At 38.5% G+C, this 20,923-nt stretch overlaps 2 protein-coding genes across 2 annotated transcripts; both read right to left on the bottom strand.

Moving 5' to 3' along the window:
- Positions 1-929: 929 nt before the first annotated feature.
- On the bottom strand, positions 930-9,272 carry kif25 (kinesin family member 25). Its single transcript, XM_063001399.1, has 15 exons — positions 9,204-9,272; positions 8,989-9,054; positions 8,364-8,495; positions 8,142-8,274; positions 6,384-6,487; positions 6,052-6,128; positions 5,858-5,897; positions 5,687-5,754; positions 3,498-3,572; positions 3,240-3,383; positions 2,851-3,027; positions 2,548-2,702; positions 2,139-2,363; positions 1,710-1,865; positions 930-1,425 (listed from the first exon to the last, which is right to left on the bottom strand). Exons 1-15 carry the CDS (start codon positions 9,270-9,272, stop codon positions 1,274-1,276), a joined length of 1,773 nt encoding a protein of 590 aa, XP_062857469.1. The 3' UTR covers positions 930-1,273.
- A 1,693-nt stretch (positions 9,273-10,965) lies between these two features.
- On the bottom strand, positions 10,966-19,246 carry acat2 (acetyl-CoA acetyltransferase 2). The gene is made up of 9 exons (XM_063002297.1): positions 19,036-19,246; positions 17,667-17,801; positions 17,277-17,458; positions 17,055-17,172; positions 16,142-16,285; positions 15,937-16,059; positions 15,630-15,784; positions 13,133-13,243; positions 10,966-12,823 (listed from the first exon to the last, which is right to left on the bottom strand). The coding sequence occupies exons 1-9, from the start codon at positions 19,082-19,084 to the stop codon at positions 12,653-12,655; spliced, it is 1,188 nt and encodes a 395-aa protein (XP_062858367.1). The 5' UTR covers positions 19,085-19,246; the 3' UTR covers positions 10,966-12,652.
- Between the last annotated feature and the right edge of the window lie 1,677 nt (positions 19,247-20,923).

Here is a 20,923-nt window from a genome sequence, read left to right as displayed (position 1 = left end):
GCCATCAAACCTCACTAAGCTGGGAGCTTTTGTATGTGTCAAGACTACACAAGAGATGTGTTAGAAGCTTTTCAGGCAAAAGATGTTTCACCAAACACTGAGGCTGAGGGTTGAATAATAGTGCACATGGACACATTTGTAAAGAAAAGTAGATGTTTTTAAAATTCCATTATGTATCAATCAAAATGTTCTCTTTTTGCTGAGACTTCAACAATATAATACCTTTTAAGGTAAAGGGGGGTTGAATATTTCCAATTGCCTTTGCATATATACACACAGCCAGTGCACATTAATTCACTTAGTACAAATCAATTTAGTGCAGTTTCAGAATTAATGAATGTTCTTAAATATACAATTTGAAAATGTTTACAAGTTCTTGCATCCATTTGCATTTTGCAAACTGATTCCTCCAGATACATACCAAAGTCATGCAGAAAATGTGTTCACTTCTTTAAATTGCCCTTAGGTGTGAGTAAGTAAATAAGTACGTTTTCTGTGAAAAATTGGCAGCCTGTCCAGACTTGCTTTTGTGCCTATTTTGGTGGCACTAAACCCAATGAAACCCTGACCAGATGTTTATAGTGTGTTTTTTTTAGTGTGGTGATATTTCTGGTGAAAAGAAATGCAAGAATAAAATTTGTACACTACCAAAGTTTTTAGAATTGACAAACTGTTAGGCTGGCTCGTCACATCAGATCACACAACTAACAATTTCTAAAAATTAAGAGAGACAACAAAGCAAAACAAATACAAACAGGGACATACATGTTGAACAAAAGAGAAAATGCAAACCAAACATTAAAGACATTAAATAATGTTTAAAAGACTATGTGAAATATACTGCTTCAAGTAAAACCATGAAGGTCGAATACTGAACTCATGATGACATATTACATAAAACTACATGCAAACAAACTATAAATACTTTGTTAAAAGACAGTATACACGGTTTCTGAAATATACTTTAACTGTTTAGTCAGTAACTTAAGTACCAAACATAATAGTTGCACAGAAGTTTACACATTGGTCTTCACAATATACATCACATTGAAAACACCAAGTTAAAACACAGCCCACAATTTCAGTTATATGAGTGAGTTATATTTCATACCTCCACACAATGCTCAAGATGTCTTGTGTTCAGAATGTGATATGTGATGTGTAATCTCATGATCAGGACTCATATGATGTTATTACACACCTAGACTGATCATAAAGCTGTAAAACCCTTCTTTGTGTCAGATTTTATTGTTTTATCTGATCTGTTACTGGGTTATTTCCTTTTAAGACCCACATTCTTCCTGTGCAGTGTCTCTTTCTGGATCTGTCGGGCTCTGGAGCCGAAGCCCAGGGACTGTAAAGACTCTGAGAAAAAGTGCTGAGTGGGAGACACACAAAGCATCACCAGCAGCTTAGCGTCCCCTCCTAGGAAAAATGACATGGGAGGCCTTTAGTGGAAAAAAAGTGGAAACTTTCTCAGCAACTAAGAAATAGTATGTTCTTCTCATTTTTCATCTTATATTATTATCATATTTTGCTTATGATATTTGTTTCATAACCACTCTGAATTTGTTGATGCTAATCTTTCTGCTGCTTCCATATTTTAGGTGTCGCCACAGTGCTTTGTTCTGTCCATGTGTTTGGCGTTAAGCATATTTACAGGCAAACATGCAAAAACCTTCTAAGCTCTTATTAGTATTATGACCTACCTATAGAGTCCTGCAGAAGGTGTGTAAGTTTGCTGTTACGGTAGGGCACATGAGCACGATGCTCTGCCAGAGCTCCCAGAACATCAGACAAAGCAGAAAGACTGCGATTTATACAGGAACTTTCCCACAGAGCTGCACCACTTACTCCAGACATCCCTGTAAGACACACAAACAGACACACACACAATGCAAAAGAACTATAGTACGTGTCTGACACACTTTAAGATTTTCAGCTTGCCATGTCTAAAAACAACGCAGCATAACTGTAGTGACTAAAAAGACCCAAGACCCTTAAAAATAATGCAGCAAATGTGAATCATAATATTTTGTTTTAATACAGTAATATGTAATTTAGCAATTAGATTATAGAACTAAAACAACCTGTCGTCATTAATTACACCCATTGGACACCAGTGTCACGTTGCTTACCTGCACACTCGCTTCCAGCCAGGTCTACTAGCTGGAGCTTGGTCCTGATGGGCTCCTGGGAGACAATGGGCAAAGCTGACAAACATGGGATGTTGCAGTGGGAGGAGTTAGGAGATAAACTGGGGCTGGAAGAGCGAGAGGAGGCAGCTCTGGCACAGCGTGGGCTCCACCACTGTTTCTGAGAACCACGCTGAATATTCTGCCTTACACTTTGAAACCTGTTAGCTGCAGGACATACACAGGAAAACACACACAGTAAATTAGAGATGTCTAGATTTTGTTAATCTGTTCACATATTTAGCTAAATAAATACAAATAATGACCTTTTTACCCATCTGTATCAGTGTTTTCAATCATTTTGGAGCTAAATGTGTATAAATGTATGTGTGTGTCTGTGTGACTGTCATACCCAGGGCCTGAGCATTCGGGTTTTTGGATAGGACAGTGAGAGTGACAATAAGATGCGATCTGGAGGAATCTCTGTGCACCAGTGTGGGAATATGTGCCCTTAGTCCTACAACTGCACTGATCAGCTGCATCACCTCCACAGAGCTCTGAACCAGCCTGAAATACACAACCAACATACACACACATGTCTTCATTTACAACAAGACACACCAGCCTGCAAAGCTCAAATGTACTTAAAAACCAAACAAAAAAAGCAAACAAAAATATACATTTTGGTAAAGGACAACACAAACAATACACTTACACATGTGTAAGACATGGCACTTCACTGGTGCCTGTACTGGTTGTGATGACCTCTCTCTTCATCCCTACTGCTGCTCCATCTTCATCTTTGGCCAATAGGTCTATCAGCTCATTATTATAGACCTCCACCACAGAAACCTCCACAGTGTAAGTCTCTGCTGGCTTTTCTGAGATCAACCTGAAAAATAAATGAATGTACCTTAGAGTAACAATCATAATACAGTATGCACAAACAGGGTTTGCTGTCACACTCATGGTGGGATGTTGTTCCACTATTAAACTGAGTGTATATACAGTATTTATTACAATGTAAGTTTTAGAAGTAAGAATTGCAAGTCATGTTTAAATTATATAAAATCGAGTGTTAAGCTTTAGGCCATTAACGTTTACTTGAATAGCTCATTTGCAGCTCTGGGGATAATGCCCTCTTGGGACTTGTGGTCAGGCTGTGTTGGGTTCTCTTGTTGAGATCCAATCATCGTATATGTTTTTCCACTGCCTGTCTGGCCATAAGCCATGATGCACACATTATACCTGCACACATTATAACAAAAGACAGAATGTCATAAACACTCCACCAAAAACACTCATTTATTTGTCAGATCTGCACACTATTAATGTATCCAGTCACAACTGCAAAATACTTACCCATCCAACAGGGAAGTTAAAAGTGGCCTGACTTCTTCAAACACAGCATCCTGTGTGTCTTCTGGACCATGAACCCTGTTAATGAATACCACATGATGATGACAGTGAGAAGAGTATATTAGTGAATAAGAGCAATTTCAGAGTTATGGATTTCACATTTAAACTCATGCTGGTTTGCAAATTGGTTTGTGGTTTCAACCAGCTTAGCATCAGCGTGACAGTTTTAATTTTATTTCATATGACCTATTCAGAAGAATACATCCAGATACGTACATGTAATATATTAATAAACCAAGGACAATCACCAGAGGAAACCCACGCAGGTACAGGAAGAACATGGACTGCTCCGCCTGGGAATCAAATCCAGGACTGTCTAGCTGTGAGACGACAGTGCTACTCACCAAGCTACCATGCGGCCCACTTTGAACAATTTATGTCAGCCGTTTTTTTATGTAGATCTATAAAAAATATTTGTTTTTTTGCACCATACTGGATTTACACCTCTTGACTGTTAAGAAGAGCCCAATATTGCCCAGTGAACTATATAACTTAAGTAATAAAATTGAATTTTAATATGGGTCTTTTTGAAATTTGTTAAATTGAAATTTAACATGCTCTTATGTGGACACATCATTTATAGCTAATGACTAGGAAGTCAAATATAGACCTTTTATTATTGTTATTATATTTATTATCATAACCATCATGTTGAGTCTGACTTCTGGCGATATGCTGTCACATAAGAGTTTCTCCACAGTATCCTGTCTTCTGTTTGGGTCTTCAGGCTTTTAATGGCTTGTTCATTGTTCCTTTAATTGAATCCATTCATCTTGTTGCTGGATGGCCTTTTCTACCTTCAACTCTTGCAAGCATAACTGTCTTATACTAAACTGATTCTTCTAATAATGTGTCCAGACAAGACAGATTCCCCACAGTTTAGTTATCTGTGCTTCTAGTGAGAGGTTAGGTTTGATTTGATTGAGGATCAATTTGTTTGTGTTCTTTGTCCAAAGTACTCTCAAAAGTCTCTGCCAGCACCAAAGTGCAAAGTCCAAATTCTTCCAGTCTCACTTTTTACTGTCCAGCTTTCACAACCATAAAAGAACCACAGAGAAGGCCACAGTCTGGACAATCCTGATCTTTGTTTGCATCTTTACATCTGAAGTTCTTTTTTAGTTCCTTCATTCTTGTTTGCCAAGTTCCAGTCTGTGTTGTATTTCCTGACTGCTGGATACTTTGTTCTTAATAACTTTTGTAGGCAAAAGCTTACACTTGGACATCATCTCACTATGTAAAGTTACAATGGTGGTTTCCTGTAGTAATGACTGTTTATGTCTTCATCATAATGAGCTAAAGTCTTTTTACTCTGTTTTTTAACTTTTCTGATAAGGGCCTTCAGGTCTTCTTTCAGCTATGAGTGTTGTGTCATCTGCATATTGAAGGTTATTTCTTCCATTGATCCTCGATCATCTTCCTCCAGTCCTGCTTCTCTCTACATGTTAAGCACACATGTTGAACAGAAAAGATGACTGAATGCAGCCCTGTCTAACTCTTTTGCCAATGTGGAGCCAGTCTGTTTGTCCATTTTCTGCTATGACTGTGGCTTGTTGATCAGTGTAGATAGAGTTTTCTTATTAGAATGATGCGATTCTCTGGTGTTCCCATCTTCCTGATGACATTCAATAATTTTATGTGGTCAACACAGTCGAAAGCTTTGCTGTAATCAGTGAAGAACATCTTGACTTTCTATCCTTGGTTTTCTATAATCCAGCGCACATCTGCAATGAAAACTCTTGTCCCACTCTGAATCCTTGTACATCTGGCTATTCTCATTTAATTAAAAACTCTAATTTTGCATAGAATAATTTGCAGCAAAATTTTGCTGGTGTGTGATATGAGGGAGATTGTATGTTAGTTTACAAATGTATTCCTGTCTCCTTTCTTGGTAGTGGGATATAAACTGACCTCTTTAAATCTGACAGACATTGAGTGGTTTTCCAGATTTGTTGGCATAATTTGGTCATCACTGACCAAAATATTTCTGTTGCAATGTTATTGATAAGTGTGGATTTATTTTTTGGTTAACGTCGTTTGGATGAACTCATATTTGTCTGTACTTCAAGCTTAGCATGGACTTTTCCATTTTAGAACATATACAATATACACATCAGAAGTGCCACAATACCCACCTTTCAAACTCAAACAATTTATTAACTACTGGACTCCCAGGTTTAGCACAATTCACAAGAACAGACTCCTGAAAAAAACAAATGTATGCAACATTATTCAACATTATGAAGTCACCAACCAGGTCTAGGAATGTATATAAATCTACACTTTAGAAGAATTAATTTACTCACCTCACTGACAGCCTGCACCACCACCTCTGAGGATGAGGACCTTGAACAATAAAACATCATTTAATGCATCCCTCAGGTCTTCTGTACAGTATATATAATAACACTGCTTGAAATATTAAGCTGTATATGTAGCAACAGAAATTGCATCACCACCACTTAGTATTAAAAGTATGTTGATTTAGAGCGGCTCTTACCCATTGCAGCCTAGGCCGAGGTCAAAAGGTAGGATGGGACGCACTCTGCAATGCACTCTAATATTACCCCTCAACTCCTGTTTAAAAGAGGTTAGTTACTCCACTATATAAAATATGATTGATCTAAAGTATCAGGCAATTTACAGCTTTAGTAATGCAACACTATTAAATTTAACAACCAGCACCCAAGATAATACAATTAGTATAATCTTTACAGTTAGTGTAATCTTATCTTAGCTCATACTACATAAAGATAAACAATGTATTATTTGACATGTTAATATTTGTTTATTGCTCAGAACTTGAAAAAACAGTGGAAATTAGGTACTTACAACTAGTGTGTTATGGAGGAGTTTCCTTCTGACCCTCTCTGCTCTACACCTCTCCTTCTCCTCTTGTAAGAAATGCTCCAGAGATGCCACATGTGCCTTCAGCTCTACAAGTACAAAAAAATGCTCTTAAATACTTTAACATGTATAAATGCAAGTGTTGTACAAATCCCATAAAAACACATTAATATGATTAGTGTAACTGTGGGTAATTTTAAAACTCATTTTCGATGTTTGAATCCTTCTGGTGTTATTATGTATTTTGTTTTTGTAAACACTTCTGCACTTTGATTTCCTACGATCTACTAAAGATTGCTATAAATTGCCTCTAGGTGTGAGTGAGTATATATGTATATATGTGTGTGGTGCCCTGTGCCTTAACCTTACCTTTATTCTGACAGAGTTGTTTGTTTGTTTATTAGGATTTTAACGTCATGTTTTACACTTTGGTTACATTCATGACAGGAACGGTAGTTACTCATTACACAAGGTTTATCAGTTCACAAGTTTACATCAAAGACATGGAGAATTTAGTGTTTCCAATTCACCTCATTTACATGTCTTTGGACTGTGGGAGGAAACCGGAGCACCCGGAGTAAACCCACGCAGACACGGGGGGAAACATGCAAACTCCACACAGAAAGGACTCGGACCACCCCATCTGGGGAGCGAACCCAGGACCTTCTTGCTGTGAGGCGACAGTGCTACCCACTTAGCCACCGTGCCGCCCCTGACTGAGTTGTAAATTGCTTTAATTAAAAGCATCTGCTTTTCTGTACCAGACAAAATCTAGTATTTGGAAAATTGTAATACTAATAATTTATTAAAATTAATTATTAATTTATTTATTAATAATAATAAACAGTATTTGAACTATGTTTAAACAACAACTATGTTGGGTTCTACTATTTTTCTTTCGATCTTGTTCTAGTTCTAATGAAATTACCAAGCAATACTGTGATCTAACCAATTTACCAAAATATATTTTTTAAGCATACACAATCCCTGATTATACTGTTCATACTGGTCCAGGTCAAACAGACTCTGCTAATGACATGCAGTATTACTTTGGGTCATGTGAACCTGAGCACACATGTTTGTATGGGATTTGTTTACCCAATAATCCCTTCTTAGGCTTTGCTGATTGTCTACAACATAATCAAAACAAATGGCAGGTGATAACATTTATTTCAAGTTTACCCAACAACCCACTACAGTAAGACACATGTTTACTCAAATCGGTATAAAAAGTATATTTGATTCTAAAAATAGAATCATCACTGCTCAGTGAATCATGGGAAGGGTTGGACAGATTTATAAGTACATGGCTAAGACAGTTTAAGATCCTGTGTGAGGTCACTGTGTCAACATGGAGCCAAAGTGACGCCCAGATTCATTGAGCTTGCTGATAGCAGCTTTAGCAGGGCTGGCCGGAGGGGGTAAAAGAGATTACCTCTGAAACACCTGTCTCAGCTACTGTCAAGGCATTGTAATAATTCAGTCCTGGTTTTTACAATATTACAACAAATGTTATGATCTAATTTTTAACATTCTACAAACACTCTTAAACACTCGTAAAATACTTAAAATATATTTTTTATGTTTATTTACTTGTTCAACTTTCTAAATAATTTCACTAAATAATTTTGAAAGTCTAGATTTGATTCCAAAGATCTGCTGGCATATCCCAATTCGTTAGTTCAATCAATCAATCAGTAAATAAGCAGGCTCAACAGTTAATTAATTTCATTCATAACTTACTCTGGACGTCATCACCCTGGACAGCTCTGCCAATGAAGCCCATCAACTCCAATAGCTGCTTTCTCTGCTTCTCCAGCTCTGTGGCAAAGCTCAAATATACAGCTAAAACATTTCTTAAATCGTTTTTCAGAGTCTGCAAACAGTGTTACATTACACATCAATAATGAAGGATTAGCCATACACAAACTGAGACAAACTACTAGAGACAAGGTGTGGCTGTACCTGTACTTGTGAGAGCAATTTGGAAGCCAAGGAAGCATGGTGGCCCTTTTGAGAGCTTTTTTCCTGGTGTTGACAACGTCTCTTTGCTAGAATCACATCCTCCTGTTGATCCCGTCGAAGTTTCCCCATACACTTGAGCCATTTACGAAGACAGAAAGGTCTCTTTTTAAAAGATGTTCACTAAAACATGAACAAACACGAGTATAGCTGGAAATACCTTTAATGCATTATTGGGACAGATTAACCCTATTTTTAAGGCATGGAGGATCTGAAGTAACCTTGTCCTGGGAAGACTGGGCGCTTGGCAGAAATACACCCAGGAGAGGGCACTATTGTACCTGAGGACAAAAACTTGCTTACTTATTCATGCTGAAAGGTAATTTAGTGTAGTCAATTCACCAGCCAGCATGTTTATAAGAAAAAAACTTAAGCACACTGGTTGAAATAAAGACTCCACACAAAGAAAGAACCAGGCCTGCTTCACCTGGAATCAAAGACAGGACCTTATTGCAGTGATAAAAGCATTGCAATACTCCCCTGACAAACAAGTCCAAAGTGGTATTTAGTTTGGAAATATGAGGTTTGGAAATTGGAACACAGCCACTGGGGTTTTTTTTCCCATTACCTGAGCAAGTCTCATGTGTAGGAGAGCATTTTCTGTCTCTAGCTCCAAAATCCGCTCTTCTTTACTCTGTAAAACAGTTTTACTTGTTTAAAATGTAAATAGTCGTTTAAATGTACTTTTTAATGAGCTAATGAAAACTATTTTAGATGTTCATCCACTGAATGAATGATTTTCAGATGTGATATTCAGTAGTTTTGGTAAGTAGGCCAACTTACCCGGAGTTTGTGCTCCAGAAGATGAACCTGATGAGCAAAAAGCTGGTCTCTGTTTATAAAATGCGGCATTTTAGAAGACGGAGTGTGTTGTGTGAGAGAAGGGTAATTCAGTCTGTAGTTAACAGGGTGTTTAACTGGGTGTACTGTAGGTTAATCGGATTAACCGCCTTCTCATATGGCTCAGTCAAGCCTAAAGTTAAACAGCGCGTTTCTGTACTTACAGTAATGATCACTTGGGAGTAAAATGATCTGTAGCGTTTACTATATAGTTGTGAAGTATGCAGGTATGGAACAAGCTCTAATTGTTGAATAAGTTTGATTACTTTAAAAAAAGCCCTTTTGTTTTGCTTTCGTTGATATAATCAAATTATCAGAAAATATAGAATAGTTGCGCGTTGAAGCCTTCAGCCTACATAGTGATTTGGCGCCATCTATCGGCTATAATGGAACACTGCAACCGCACATTATAAAACGGATAGTTCCGGTCCTAAAATCTGATTGGCTGAAATCCCCGATATACGCGCGCCTATGACCACCTCACATCAGTCCATATTAATACGCCACTGAAAAGAAAAAGTACAAACTTGGTTGAACACTATTTTAAGTCATGTACTATACATGGAAATGTCCAGATTAATATAAACAGTAATCCTAATCATTAAGCGGATGTTTCGTCTAAGAAATAGTGTAATAGTGTTTGTGGAGGAATGTTTATTGCGAATGTTATGTTCGCCCTTATGTTGCCTAGCAACACTGTTAACGGACTACCTGATTTCGCGGAAGAATGCTTTTTGTAGGTGTTTTTGTAAATAAAAACATTTATAAATTGAACATTGTTGTATTTTATTATATTTTATGTTGACCGCCGTTTTATAAAAGCAATAAGCCACTCAAAACATCCTTCCCCGTGATAAAATCGCAGCAACGCACGGTCTCTCATGGCTTCTTGCTTTATTACAATTGTTTGTTTATTAGGATTTTAATGTCATGTTTTACACCATGTTACATTTATGACACACGGTAGTTACTCGTCACACAAGATTCATCAGTTCACAAGTTTATATCAAACACAGTCATGGACAATTTAGTATCTCCAATTCACCTCACTTGCATGTCTTTGGACTGTGGGAGGAAACTGGAGGAAACCCACGCAGACACGGGGAGAACATGCAAACTCCACACAGAAAGGACCTGGACCACCCCACCTGGGGATTGAACCCAGGACCTTCTTGCTGTGAAGCAACAGTGCTACCCACAATACAATTACATACATTGGTCAAGAACAAGAAGCTCAATGTCTAGAATGTTTTACTCAATAGTCTTCAGTAGCTGCTTTATGCTTGAACAAGTTTGCAGTTCAGTAGTAACTACCATGGGCGCAAGGAGTAATATACCTTAAACAGACTAGCTAATTTACCTTCTGTGTGTTTTTTGGGAGAGGAAATAACAAAGTACTTTTTAGAGCAGTTGTGGCTGAACTGATAAAGGTACTGGACTAGTAATCAGAAGGTAGTCGGTTCAAACCCCGCCACTGTTGGGTGCATAAACAAGGCCCTTAAACCTAAATTGCTCAAACTGTATTCAGTCATAATTGTAAGTCACTTTTGAATAAAAGCTTCTTCTAAATGCTCTAAAGGTAATGAAAAAAAAATGACAGTGGTAAACCCACCCCCAACACTATTGGCTGTGCCACTACAAGAATAAAAGTGAAAATGTATTTATAAGGATTATTCAGACAATAACAGAAAAATTACTTACAGCATTTGATTGTGTTGGATTCTCGATTTATTGAGGAAATGCATAGCCAAGGTTAAATACTGTATGTAAACATTTTTAGAATCTAAAGTTTAAAACCAGCATATTTGTATTTTATACACAGCTTTTACAGACATGAATTAATTAGGTTAATTAAGCATTTTGGCACATAGTAACCATGTGTGGGTTAAGGCAAGTTTAGTGTAGCACATAGCAGATAACTAGGTAATAAAAACCTGATGTGAATGTTACAGGGAGAGAGAAGTATACACACTATATAGCATATAGAGCCATGCAACATGTAGAGGAACTGGAATGTCTGAAGATACTTTATCATTGTTTCGATACTTTGAAATTTTTTACAGCTCAAATAATACAAGGGATCTTCAAAAAGTTTCTGCACTGTTATATTTTCATTGGAAATGGTGAGGGTGAGAGGAGTAGTAATTGGTAGTAGTAAATCTGAGAGACTGAGAAATTCTTATAGTCCGGATTTAGCGCCATCTGATTTCCACTCTTTTTGACGCTCAAAGAAGCTTTAAGGGGAAGAAGATTTTCATGTGATGATGATGTGGCTATATATATATATATATATATATATACGTATATATATATATATTTATTAACAACAGGCCAATCATTGTTTATGTGGCTGCTCAGCCCAGCCGGCATGCAGAGCTGAGACTCGATGCGATGTATTCGATGACACCGCTGCACCACCTGAGTGGCCTCGTTTTTGAAATTCTTAATAGAGTTTAAAAAGTGCGGAAACTTTTTGAAGAACCTGTGTATTATGACTGCTTTTTGGTACCATTTGTACAGCTGTCAGATGCCATTGGATGGTCAGAAAAACGATTAGTATGAGGGCTGGCCAATCAGCTTGGAAAGTTCAAAGCATAAGCATCAAAAATGTAACCCACCACTACACTGACTGGCTAGTAAAAATATGTTAATGTGACCTCTTGAGTTTTCGCACGCTTTTGAATGGATATGACTGCAATCAATCTACACTTAATCACAATGATGAATTAAGTTAGTAAAAATGCAAACAAACTTGTTTCCACCTCATCATTTCAGGTCATTAAGTGTAGATTGTTGGGTAAAAATGGCAACCACAACTGAACACTTTCAGAATCCAATTCTACTTATATCAAGCTGCTAAATATGGCTTTACACACAAAAACAGTTACATAATAGTCATATTTCACCATGTTTGAGAGAACTTTGGTTAGTTGTCTATAATCTGTGGCTTTGGTACATCACCCACTCATATTGCATTGTACTACTCTCCCTTTACTTTGATGGACAGCAAAGAGCATCCTTCTGTTCTAATACATCATAATTAAAGGCTCCAGATTAAACAATGCTTTCTGCTCCCAAACACACCTCTGACGATCCTTAAGACTACTTTGTTGGTTTACCAGCTACACACATCTGATCCTAAGCATTACACTCAAAATAAATGGTAAACAAATACTTGAGACAGTACATCAGTAAGGATTTAAAAAACAAATTAGTGTAGTGTTTTTGACCAGCACCCTCAACCAGAAATTAAAATAAATTACTAAATTAGAAAAATAGAATTTATTTATGAATCAGTATGGACAGATGTAATTAATGTAAGTATGTAAGCCCTGATCCAGTTTTCTAGAACAGCAATCTATATGTATGACGGTATGAGAATAAGAACTGTCTCAGACTCTCTCTACACACATAGCGATTCCCATTCCACCACCAATACACAGAGCAGCGACCCCTTTTGTGCCCCCAGTCCGCTGAAGAGAATGTAGGAGTGTTACCAGCACCCTGCAGCCTGACATACCCAGAGGATGACCCAGGGAGATAGCTCCCCCACACACATTCACCTGCAGACAGACAAGTACAGGTATCAATACAGACTACAGAGATAAGCTGACAACAGTGATACTGCGATTATATGCAGTTGATTATTTGTGGTCAAATAACGTGTATTCCTGCAGTGACAGCAAAAATAGCTTTTTATGGTGCAGTGATCCCATGATTATTAAGCCCAGCTCAGACAAGCTTTCACCAAATGCGTAGACAGATCATCAGTTATTCCTCAGTGACAATACTTTGAGTGATCATAATAAATGCTGACTGTTTTCTTTAACCTTGACCGTGTGTTACAGAGTAAATGAAATGATATGATCTACCTTGTCTGGGTTCAGGCTGAGCTCTTGAAGAACTGCTAGACACTGAGCAGCAAAGGCTTCATTGATTTCATACAGATCTACATCAGCAAGCTTCCAGCCTGCTCTCTCTGTCTGGTTACAGAATACACAACTGATTAGATAAAAATGATTTATGCAAAAACTATGAATAAACTCAGATAAGTTGTGTGTAAAAGACACAGTATAAAAACAGTATAATAATATTCTTCTTCTTCTTCTTTCGGCTTTTTCCCTTTTTCAGGGGTCGCCACAGCGAGTCATCCTCATGATCGCTCATTGATTTGGCACAATTTTTACGCCGGATGCCCTTCCTGACACAACCCTCCCTAATTTATCCGGGCTTGGGACCGGCACTACAATGCACTAGTGCATCTAACGGCTAGGTATCTATAGGACAATTCAGTGTTTCCAATTAACCTGGTGGCATGTTTTTGGACTGTGGGAGGAAACCGGAGTACCCGGAGGAAACCCACGTGGACACGGGGAGAACATGCAAACTCCGCACAGAAAGGACCTGGACCGCCCCACCTGGGGATTGAACCCAGGACCTTCTTGTTGTGAGGCGACAGTGCTACCCACTAAGCCACCGTGCCGCCCAGTATAATAATATTAATATTTTAAAAAATTATCTCAAGAATAAAGTCTATAACCTTAATTAATTAATTAATTTTATAAACCTGTTAGCAATAACGGCAGCTAAAACACCTGAAATTATTCATTAAAAATTAATTTTGGCCATAGAGTGTGCCTGTTTTCCCCCCAGGTTTTTTAGGGGGTGCAGTGACCCAACAGGTGAAGTAGGTGCTGAACCATAGTTTAGTGAACCTTAGTACAAATTATACCTCGAGTAACCTGTCTGCGAGGACTTCTCTGTGTACTCCGGTTTCCTGTTACCTCCTTAAACCATACTAAGAGGGGACTGGTCATTCTAGGTTGCTCCTAACTGTGAGTTAGTGAATACATCAAAGAAGTGAGTAATGCCCTGATTGACTAATACTCTGCCCAGGGTGTATTCTTGCCTTGTGCTTGGTTGTTTCAGTTAGGCACAGGAACCATTTTAACCATTTGGCTAGAACAGAATCTGTTTAGTCATTATACTCTGATACAATGAATTAATAGGGATGCATCGATACCATTTTTTCCCAACCGAGTACGAGTATGTATTTTTGTACTTGCCGATACCGATACCGATACCAATACCTATTTAGAATACCGTTTTTTTTAAACAAAAACACACATTTACATTTTCAGCATTTAGCAGACGCTTTTATCCAAAGCGACTTACACAATGAGCAATTGAGGGTTAAAGGCCTTGCTCAGGGACCCAACAGTGGCAACTTGGTGGTGGCGAGGCTTGAACCGGCAACCTTCTGTTTACTAGTCCAGTACCTTAACCACTGAGCTATCACTGGCTCACACACGTGAGAAGTGACAAGAAGTTTAATGATACCACATCCAAAAATGCACGTCAACAAGTAGCGAGTGATCAAAGTGTTTGTGCGCTGACGTGATGAAATCAAGGAGGGAAAATAAATGAATGAGTGGATTTAGGTTAATAAATATTTTTGCAATGTTGGTGTTTTGTTGTTATGTTTTGTAGAGAACGATCAGGTCAGAAATACTGTAAAACGTGTGTGTGTGCCGGTGTATTCTGATATAAACTATATTATCCCCCTGTCCCACCTGTTTACACTCCTCTCCTGCGTTTCCCCTCACACCGTATCCTGCGTTCTCATTGGCTGTTCGACATGTCACTCATTCCCAGTCGCACATCTGAGATCAGATATCTGACGTGCTAGAAAACTCGAGCGCTCAGTGAGCCGGTCGGATTGAGTTGTTGGATAGTTCACACATAGCGATCGAGAGCCGAGTTTTGATCGCCGAGCGAACGCCGAGTTGCTCCCGAGGCGGCAAATCTAGCGCCGACCAGTCGCCGAGCGAAAATCAGGGCAAAAATCGTGTAGTGTGAACTAGGCATAACGCAGCAACGTGCACTAGGCACACGGTATCGGATGTTTAGTATCGGAGCCTCGTTTGCGAGTACGAGTACAAGTTAATGAGCGCGGTATCGGGCAAATACCCGATACCAGTATCGGTACTCATGCATCTCTAGTTATTAATATTAATAAGTATGTGCTATATTTCTGAGTAGCAACTGCTGTTATTAAGTGTGAAAGTGGGTATGTGTGTGTACACTTATATTAGTTGTAGTTTTCCACAGTCCTGCATTTCTGTGTATTTTGTGTGTATGGGTGTGTGTGTGAGCTCAGTCTTTATTTTTCAGCTTTTTGGTTAAGAGAACACAGCTCTGGAAAAGAGGCTGTGAGATCTGAATGTCCTGAATCCCTGACAGCAGCAGTTAAAATAAGGAGTGACAGTGGTGTATGATGTCTGTGATGATGCTAGCCTTCTTCCTCAGTTGGCTATAGCGTAAATATACACAATTTTATTTTTAGATTAATAAGACAGTTATACTCACTGCTTTTTTGATGGCAGAAATTGGTCCGGTGCCCATGATGGATGGATCAAGGCCGGTCTGAGCCCAGGAGACGATTCGAGCCATTGGACGTAAGCCCCGTCTCTGAGCCTCTGCCTGGCTCATGAGCACAGTAGCTGCAGCTCCATCATTTATTCCTGTCAAAGAGAGGGGAGGCAGCAAAGAGCATTTGCAATAGACATTATGTGAAGCATCAAAGAGATGGAGAGTGAATTTGAGAGTATCTGAATAATTAGCAAGTTGCTGAATAACAATAACATCAGGTGAGGTTCAGGTGAGGTTTATCTACCTGATGCATTGCCTGCAGTGACTGTGCCAGATGCATCCTTGACAAAACACGGTTTTAGCTTGGACATGGCATCCCTAGAGCTACCATGACGAGGGAATTCATCGACTTTCACTTCTACTGGACCTGTTAGAAATAAAAAGGTTAGAAAAGAGTTACCGAGTGATGTTAGCAGTAACAGTTCTGCATTACTTTAATGATATATTACCTTTTCTTGAAGGAACGGTAACTGGCACAATCTCCTGGTCAAAGTATCCTGCCTTCTGGGCTGCCTCTGTTCTGTTCTGTGAGGTGACAGCATAATGATCCTGAGCTTCTCGGGTCACATCCCATTGCTTAGCCACATTTTCAGCTGCAGAGGGTCAAAAAAGCCCAAATCCATGTAAATGCCATTATGATCTTTGATTAGAGTGCACTTGGCCATTGTCAGATACTGGCAATAAGCCATTATACAAAGATACAAAGGTTACAAATGGTTAATGACACATAAAAATGGCTACAAATGAAAATTGACAGGGCTACAAAGAGCTGCAGGAAAAAGCTTTCAACTAAACTCCCATAACAGTAATGTAGCAATGGAACACATTTGATTGCAAAATAGGCATAAGAAATTGGCAAAAGTTTAGATAATTACCATTATACTTGTATAAGACCTTCATGTCTTGATATGCCTTGGGATTTCTGAATAATTTAAACATATGCAAAAGCAATAATAAATGGGGCAAAAAATAACCCGCCAGTAATTGTAAAAGACCTACAGTAATCTTTAGAACTTGCTAAAGTTAACGGTAATATAAACTATAAAAAAGACACTGAGTAAAACTGTGTTTGAGAAAGAACACCAAAGAGAAAATCACAGTTCTCAAAAAATAAAACACTGCTGTACCTCACAAACACTTGTTGTTTCTAAAACGAAACCCTGTGGACATATTGGGAAAAAAAACTTGTGGGCAAAACTTTGTGGCAAAATTCAACACTGCTAGGTTTAAAATTAACAGTGTAAAAGTAAAAGTCAGAGTTTAGACTTTGACCCCAATTAAGTCACAACTTGAAGAGAACTATGAACAAACAACCATGAACTACAGATCCACTGTGTAATCCTAACTGCAGATCAGATTTACCTGTAATACCCATGTGGTACTTGTGAAAAGCATCTGTGAGTCCATCCGCCACTAGAGTGTCCTGCAGTGCAGCATCACCCATCTTTACCCCTGACCTCATTTGCACTGTGTGAGGTGCCTAAAGACCATCAATAAGTACAATTAAACACTACGGATGAAATAAATTAGAGTAAAACTTTATTAATCCTCTGAAAACATACCAACAACCTGAATGAAACCCACCTGACTCATGCTCTCCATACCTCCTGCCACCACCACATTTGACTCTCCCATCATGATGGACTGAGCTCCCAGACACACAGCTTTCAGACCAGATCCACACACCATCTGACAGCTCCATGCTGGCACTGGGTATGGGATTCCTGCTCTGACGCTAGCCTGACGTGTGGGATTCTGACCCTGTCCTGAGAATTACAAGTGTCAGATGTCAACATATGCTTAAGATGTTCTACATACTACCAGTGACATATGTTTTTTCCATAACATTCCATAACAACATATTCAACAACCTAGTAAACAATCTAACTTATAATGTGTCAGAAGTAGGTATAAATTAATTTGAAAATTAATGATTAAATGCAAGTAGAACAGCGTATATAAAGTAAAAAATACCTGCTGTGAGGACGTGTCCCATTATGACTTCAGACACCTCTTCTGGCTTTACACCTGATCTTTTCAGGACATCTTTAATGACGACTGAAGCCAAATTAGCAACGGACATGCTGCTCAATGCTCCATTGAAAGACCCTGTCAACACAAACATTGTTCGTTTATTCATCCTTAGTAAAGATTTTGTCTTGGCAAGGTAGCAGTATGTCTACAACATTGGTAAACCATATACAGGGTAGACAGGTTCATCACAGAACATCACACACACGCACTTTAGAATCCAAGGCTGTGATTTATGTTTAAATCTCATCAGTGCCACCAACCTGGCAGGGTGTTCGTACAAGGTTTCTCTGCTCTGCCGCTGCGATACACTGTCTCAGCGACTGGCTAAAGCGGTGGCTGAGTGGTAAGGAGACTAAAGTGGACATCAGCCTGACATGAGTTATTCCATAACTTCATTAAAAATATTATGTTATATTTATATTTGCTTCTTAAATCATTTTTATTACAGTCAGCTAATTTATATTGCCATCAACAAATTTATGGCACAACACAGGTTAAAACTTCGACCACTCTACATGCCAGGATTAGTTTAGCCAATGTTATATAATCCATATGAATAGAGCTATATATACATTATATATATATATATATATATATATATATATATGTATATACATACAGATAGATAGATAGATAGATAGATAGATAGATAGATAGATAGATAGATAGATAGATAGATTATGGATTCTTTATTTTCTATTCATATATCATAATTACTACTGAGTAATTAGAATGCTTTACATGATTAAATTACAGTTATACAACAAATTAGTAGATTTTGTCATATTTTCAGGAAACAAGTAAAAAACACATAAAAGTTCTCAGATTACAGCACGATCTTGGAAATAGCGGCTGTGTCCTTATCACTCACAGTAATTTTTTTTTTATTTGCCCTATTAAGTAATTATTGTGCTGTTTAGGACGCAACCAGTCTTCGGCCAATCAAAACCATTCGCTCGTGCATGGCCCTATAGTCACTCAGCCAATCACTGAATGAGAAAATTGGGCAGAATGTTGGTTAACCAATCAGCGCTGTTCCGCGTCAGCTCGTCTCTACAGCGCAAACACAGAGGTGTCACATCCGATGGCGAGTTTCTGCCATTAGCTGATTAAATAAATGACGCGTGTACAGATTTAATCCACAAACACTGTAAATCAACACTGAAAATAACGCTCGACTGTTACATTGATTCATTAGCTTGAATAAAATACCAAGAATGACGACAACTTAACTGTCCAACCTGTGAAGTGTTTACAGAGAGTAAACAGTAAAACATGTAACAGGACAGTAAAGCTAATGCACTGTTACCTATAGGAGTCCGAGCAGCAGAAACAATCACCACAGGCTCTGTGTTCATCTTCTCTGGGCTGAGTGCGGAGTTTTGGGTGCAGGATCCTCGATGTGTACCCGGTCGCTGTCAGACTGATTACTAGTCGCTACCCTCCTCAGGAAGAACCTTCATTAGCATGTTGCTTCATTTATTTGATGACAGATCTGTGTAGACTGAGGGAGAGTCTGGTCTGGTCCTCTAGTCCAGCATGCTGTAGCACCATCTACCGGCCTGGAGCCCAGCCAAACAACCAGAAGCAACAAGTTCTCAAAACTTGACAAAATGAGCAAATTTCATTATTTTGTTACCTATTTACTATTTACTATTTTATTAAACACATCAAACTCTTCCTATTATTTCACATATGATGGCAAATTTCATCAACTTATTTCATCATTTATTCTTTAGACTATAGCCTGGTCATTGTCGTTCTGTGTGAAGTCTTCAAATAGTCAAGTTTTATCCCACCACCTAAGATGTTTGTATGTTTAGGATTTAAACGTCATGTTTTACACTTTGGTTACATTAATGACAGGAACAATAGTTACTCATTACACAAGGTTCATCAGTTCACACAAGGTTATATCGAACACAGTCATGGACAATTTAGTGTCTCCAGTTCACCTCACTTGCAAGTCTTTGGACTGTGGGAGGAAACCAGAGCACCCAGAGTAAACCCACGCAGACACGGGGAGAACATGCAAACTCCACACAGAAAGGACCCGAACTACCCCACCTGGGGATCGAACCCAGGACCTTCTTGCTGTGAGGCGACAGTGCTACCCACTTAGCCACCGTGCAAGATGTTTGTATGATCTCTAGATTGTATAGGATAGGGTTTTCCCTTGGGTGGGTCATGAGCCAAAAAAGGGGTTGCAGAAAAAAATAATGATTAAGTAAACGAATTTTAAATGAACTTGTACACGAACACCCCTTGTGAAGGCTTTACGTTACATCTTGTAAACCACATTGGGACCAGATTGCCACCATTGCCATGCATTGTTTGTGTTGCCTGGGTCGTGGTAAAAATCATGGACAAAATGTGGGCCGCTTGAAGAAAACCCAGGTATAGGAACATTAAATAATGTTTTGTCTTTAAGAATTTTACATGAATGCTTCCATGTATGACTGTGTTCTAAGGCATCTTGTTTTTTTTTACATTTCATTTCTTTTTCTTTTTCTGAGCCTGGTGTAGAAATGTAACTGACATCTTGGAAAACCTACTGTTTATTGAAATTAAGAAATAAAAAAACAGTGGAACTATTTACTTTCTCATTTTGTGTTTTACATGATATGGCATGGAATAGAAGCACCACTATGACCCATCATAGGGATGGTGTTAAGTCTGGTGTTAAGTCAACCACAGTGCTTGCTGTTCTGCCCAAAGAGTTCCATTTTCATCCCATGTTGCCAGAGTTCGGTACATTCGATTTAACCAAATATCATATGCCTTTTACTTAAGTGTCCTTGATCTTGCCACTCTGCCATATAGGCCTGATTTATGAAGTGCTGCAAAGATAATTTTCCATGCAACAGGTTCTCCAGTCTCTCTGGACAGGACTTTTGGAGCTCTTTCAGACTGCCAACTGGGCTCTTTCTTACCTCCCAAACTGAGGTCCTTCTGGCACGTTTACCTGACTGGGCCGGACAGCCAATGCTAGGAATTGTTTAAAGTTGTTCCAAGCTTCTTTCATTTAAAAAATTTTTTTTTAGTAGTTCTCGGTCAAAAAGAAACTATGGAATAAACTAAGTTTAGTGAATATAGCTTAAAAGGGCAGTGGTTGTATTTAGTTAGATGTTTTACGCTGTGCTTACACAATGGTTATGTTCACGGCAGGAAGGGTAGGTAATTTTTTTTATCAATTT

The sequence above is a fragment of the Trichomycterus rosablanca genome, chromosome 9, assembly GCF_030014385.1.
Source record: "Trichomycterus rosablanca isolate fTriRos1 chromosome 9, fTriRos1.hap1, whole genome shotgun sequence".
In the NCBI taxonomy this organism is placed as follows: domain Eukaryota; kingdom Metazoa; phylum Chordata; class Actinopteri; order Siluriformes; family Trichomycteridae; genus Trichomycterus; species Trichomycterus rosablanca.
The sequence above is the reverse complement of the archived record's forward strand: the minus strand, read 5'-3'. Positions and strand labels throughout refer to the sequence as shown.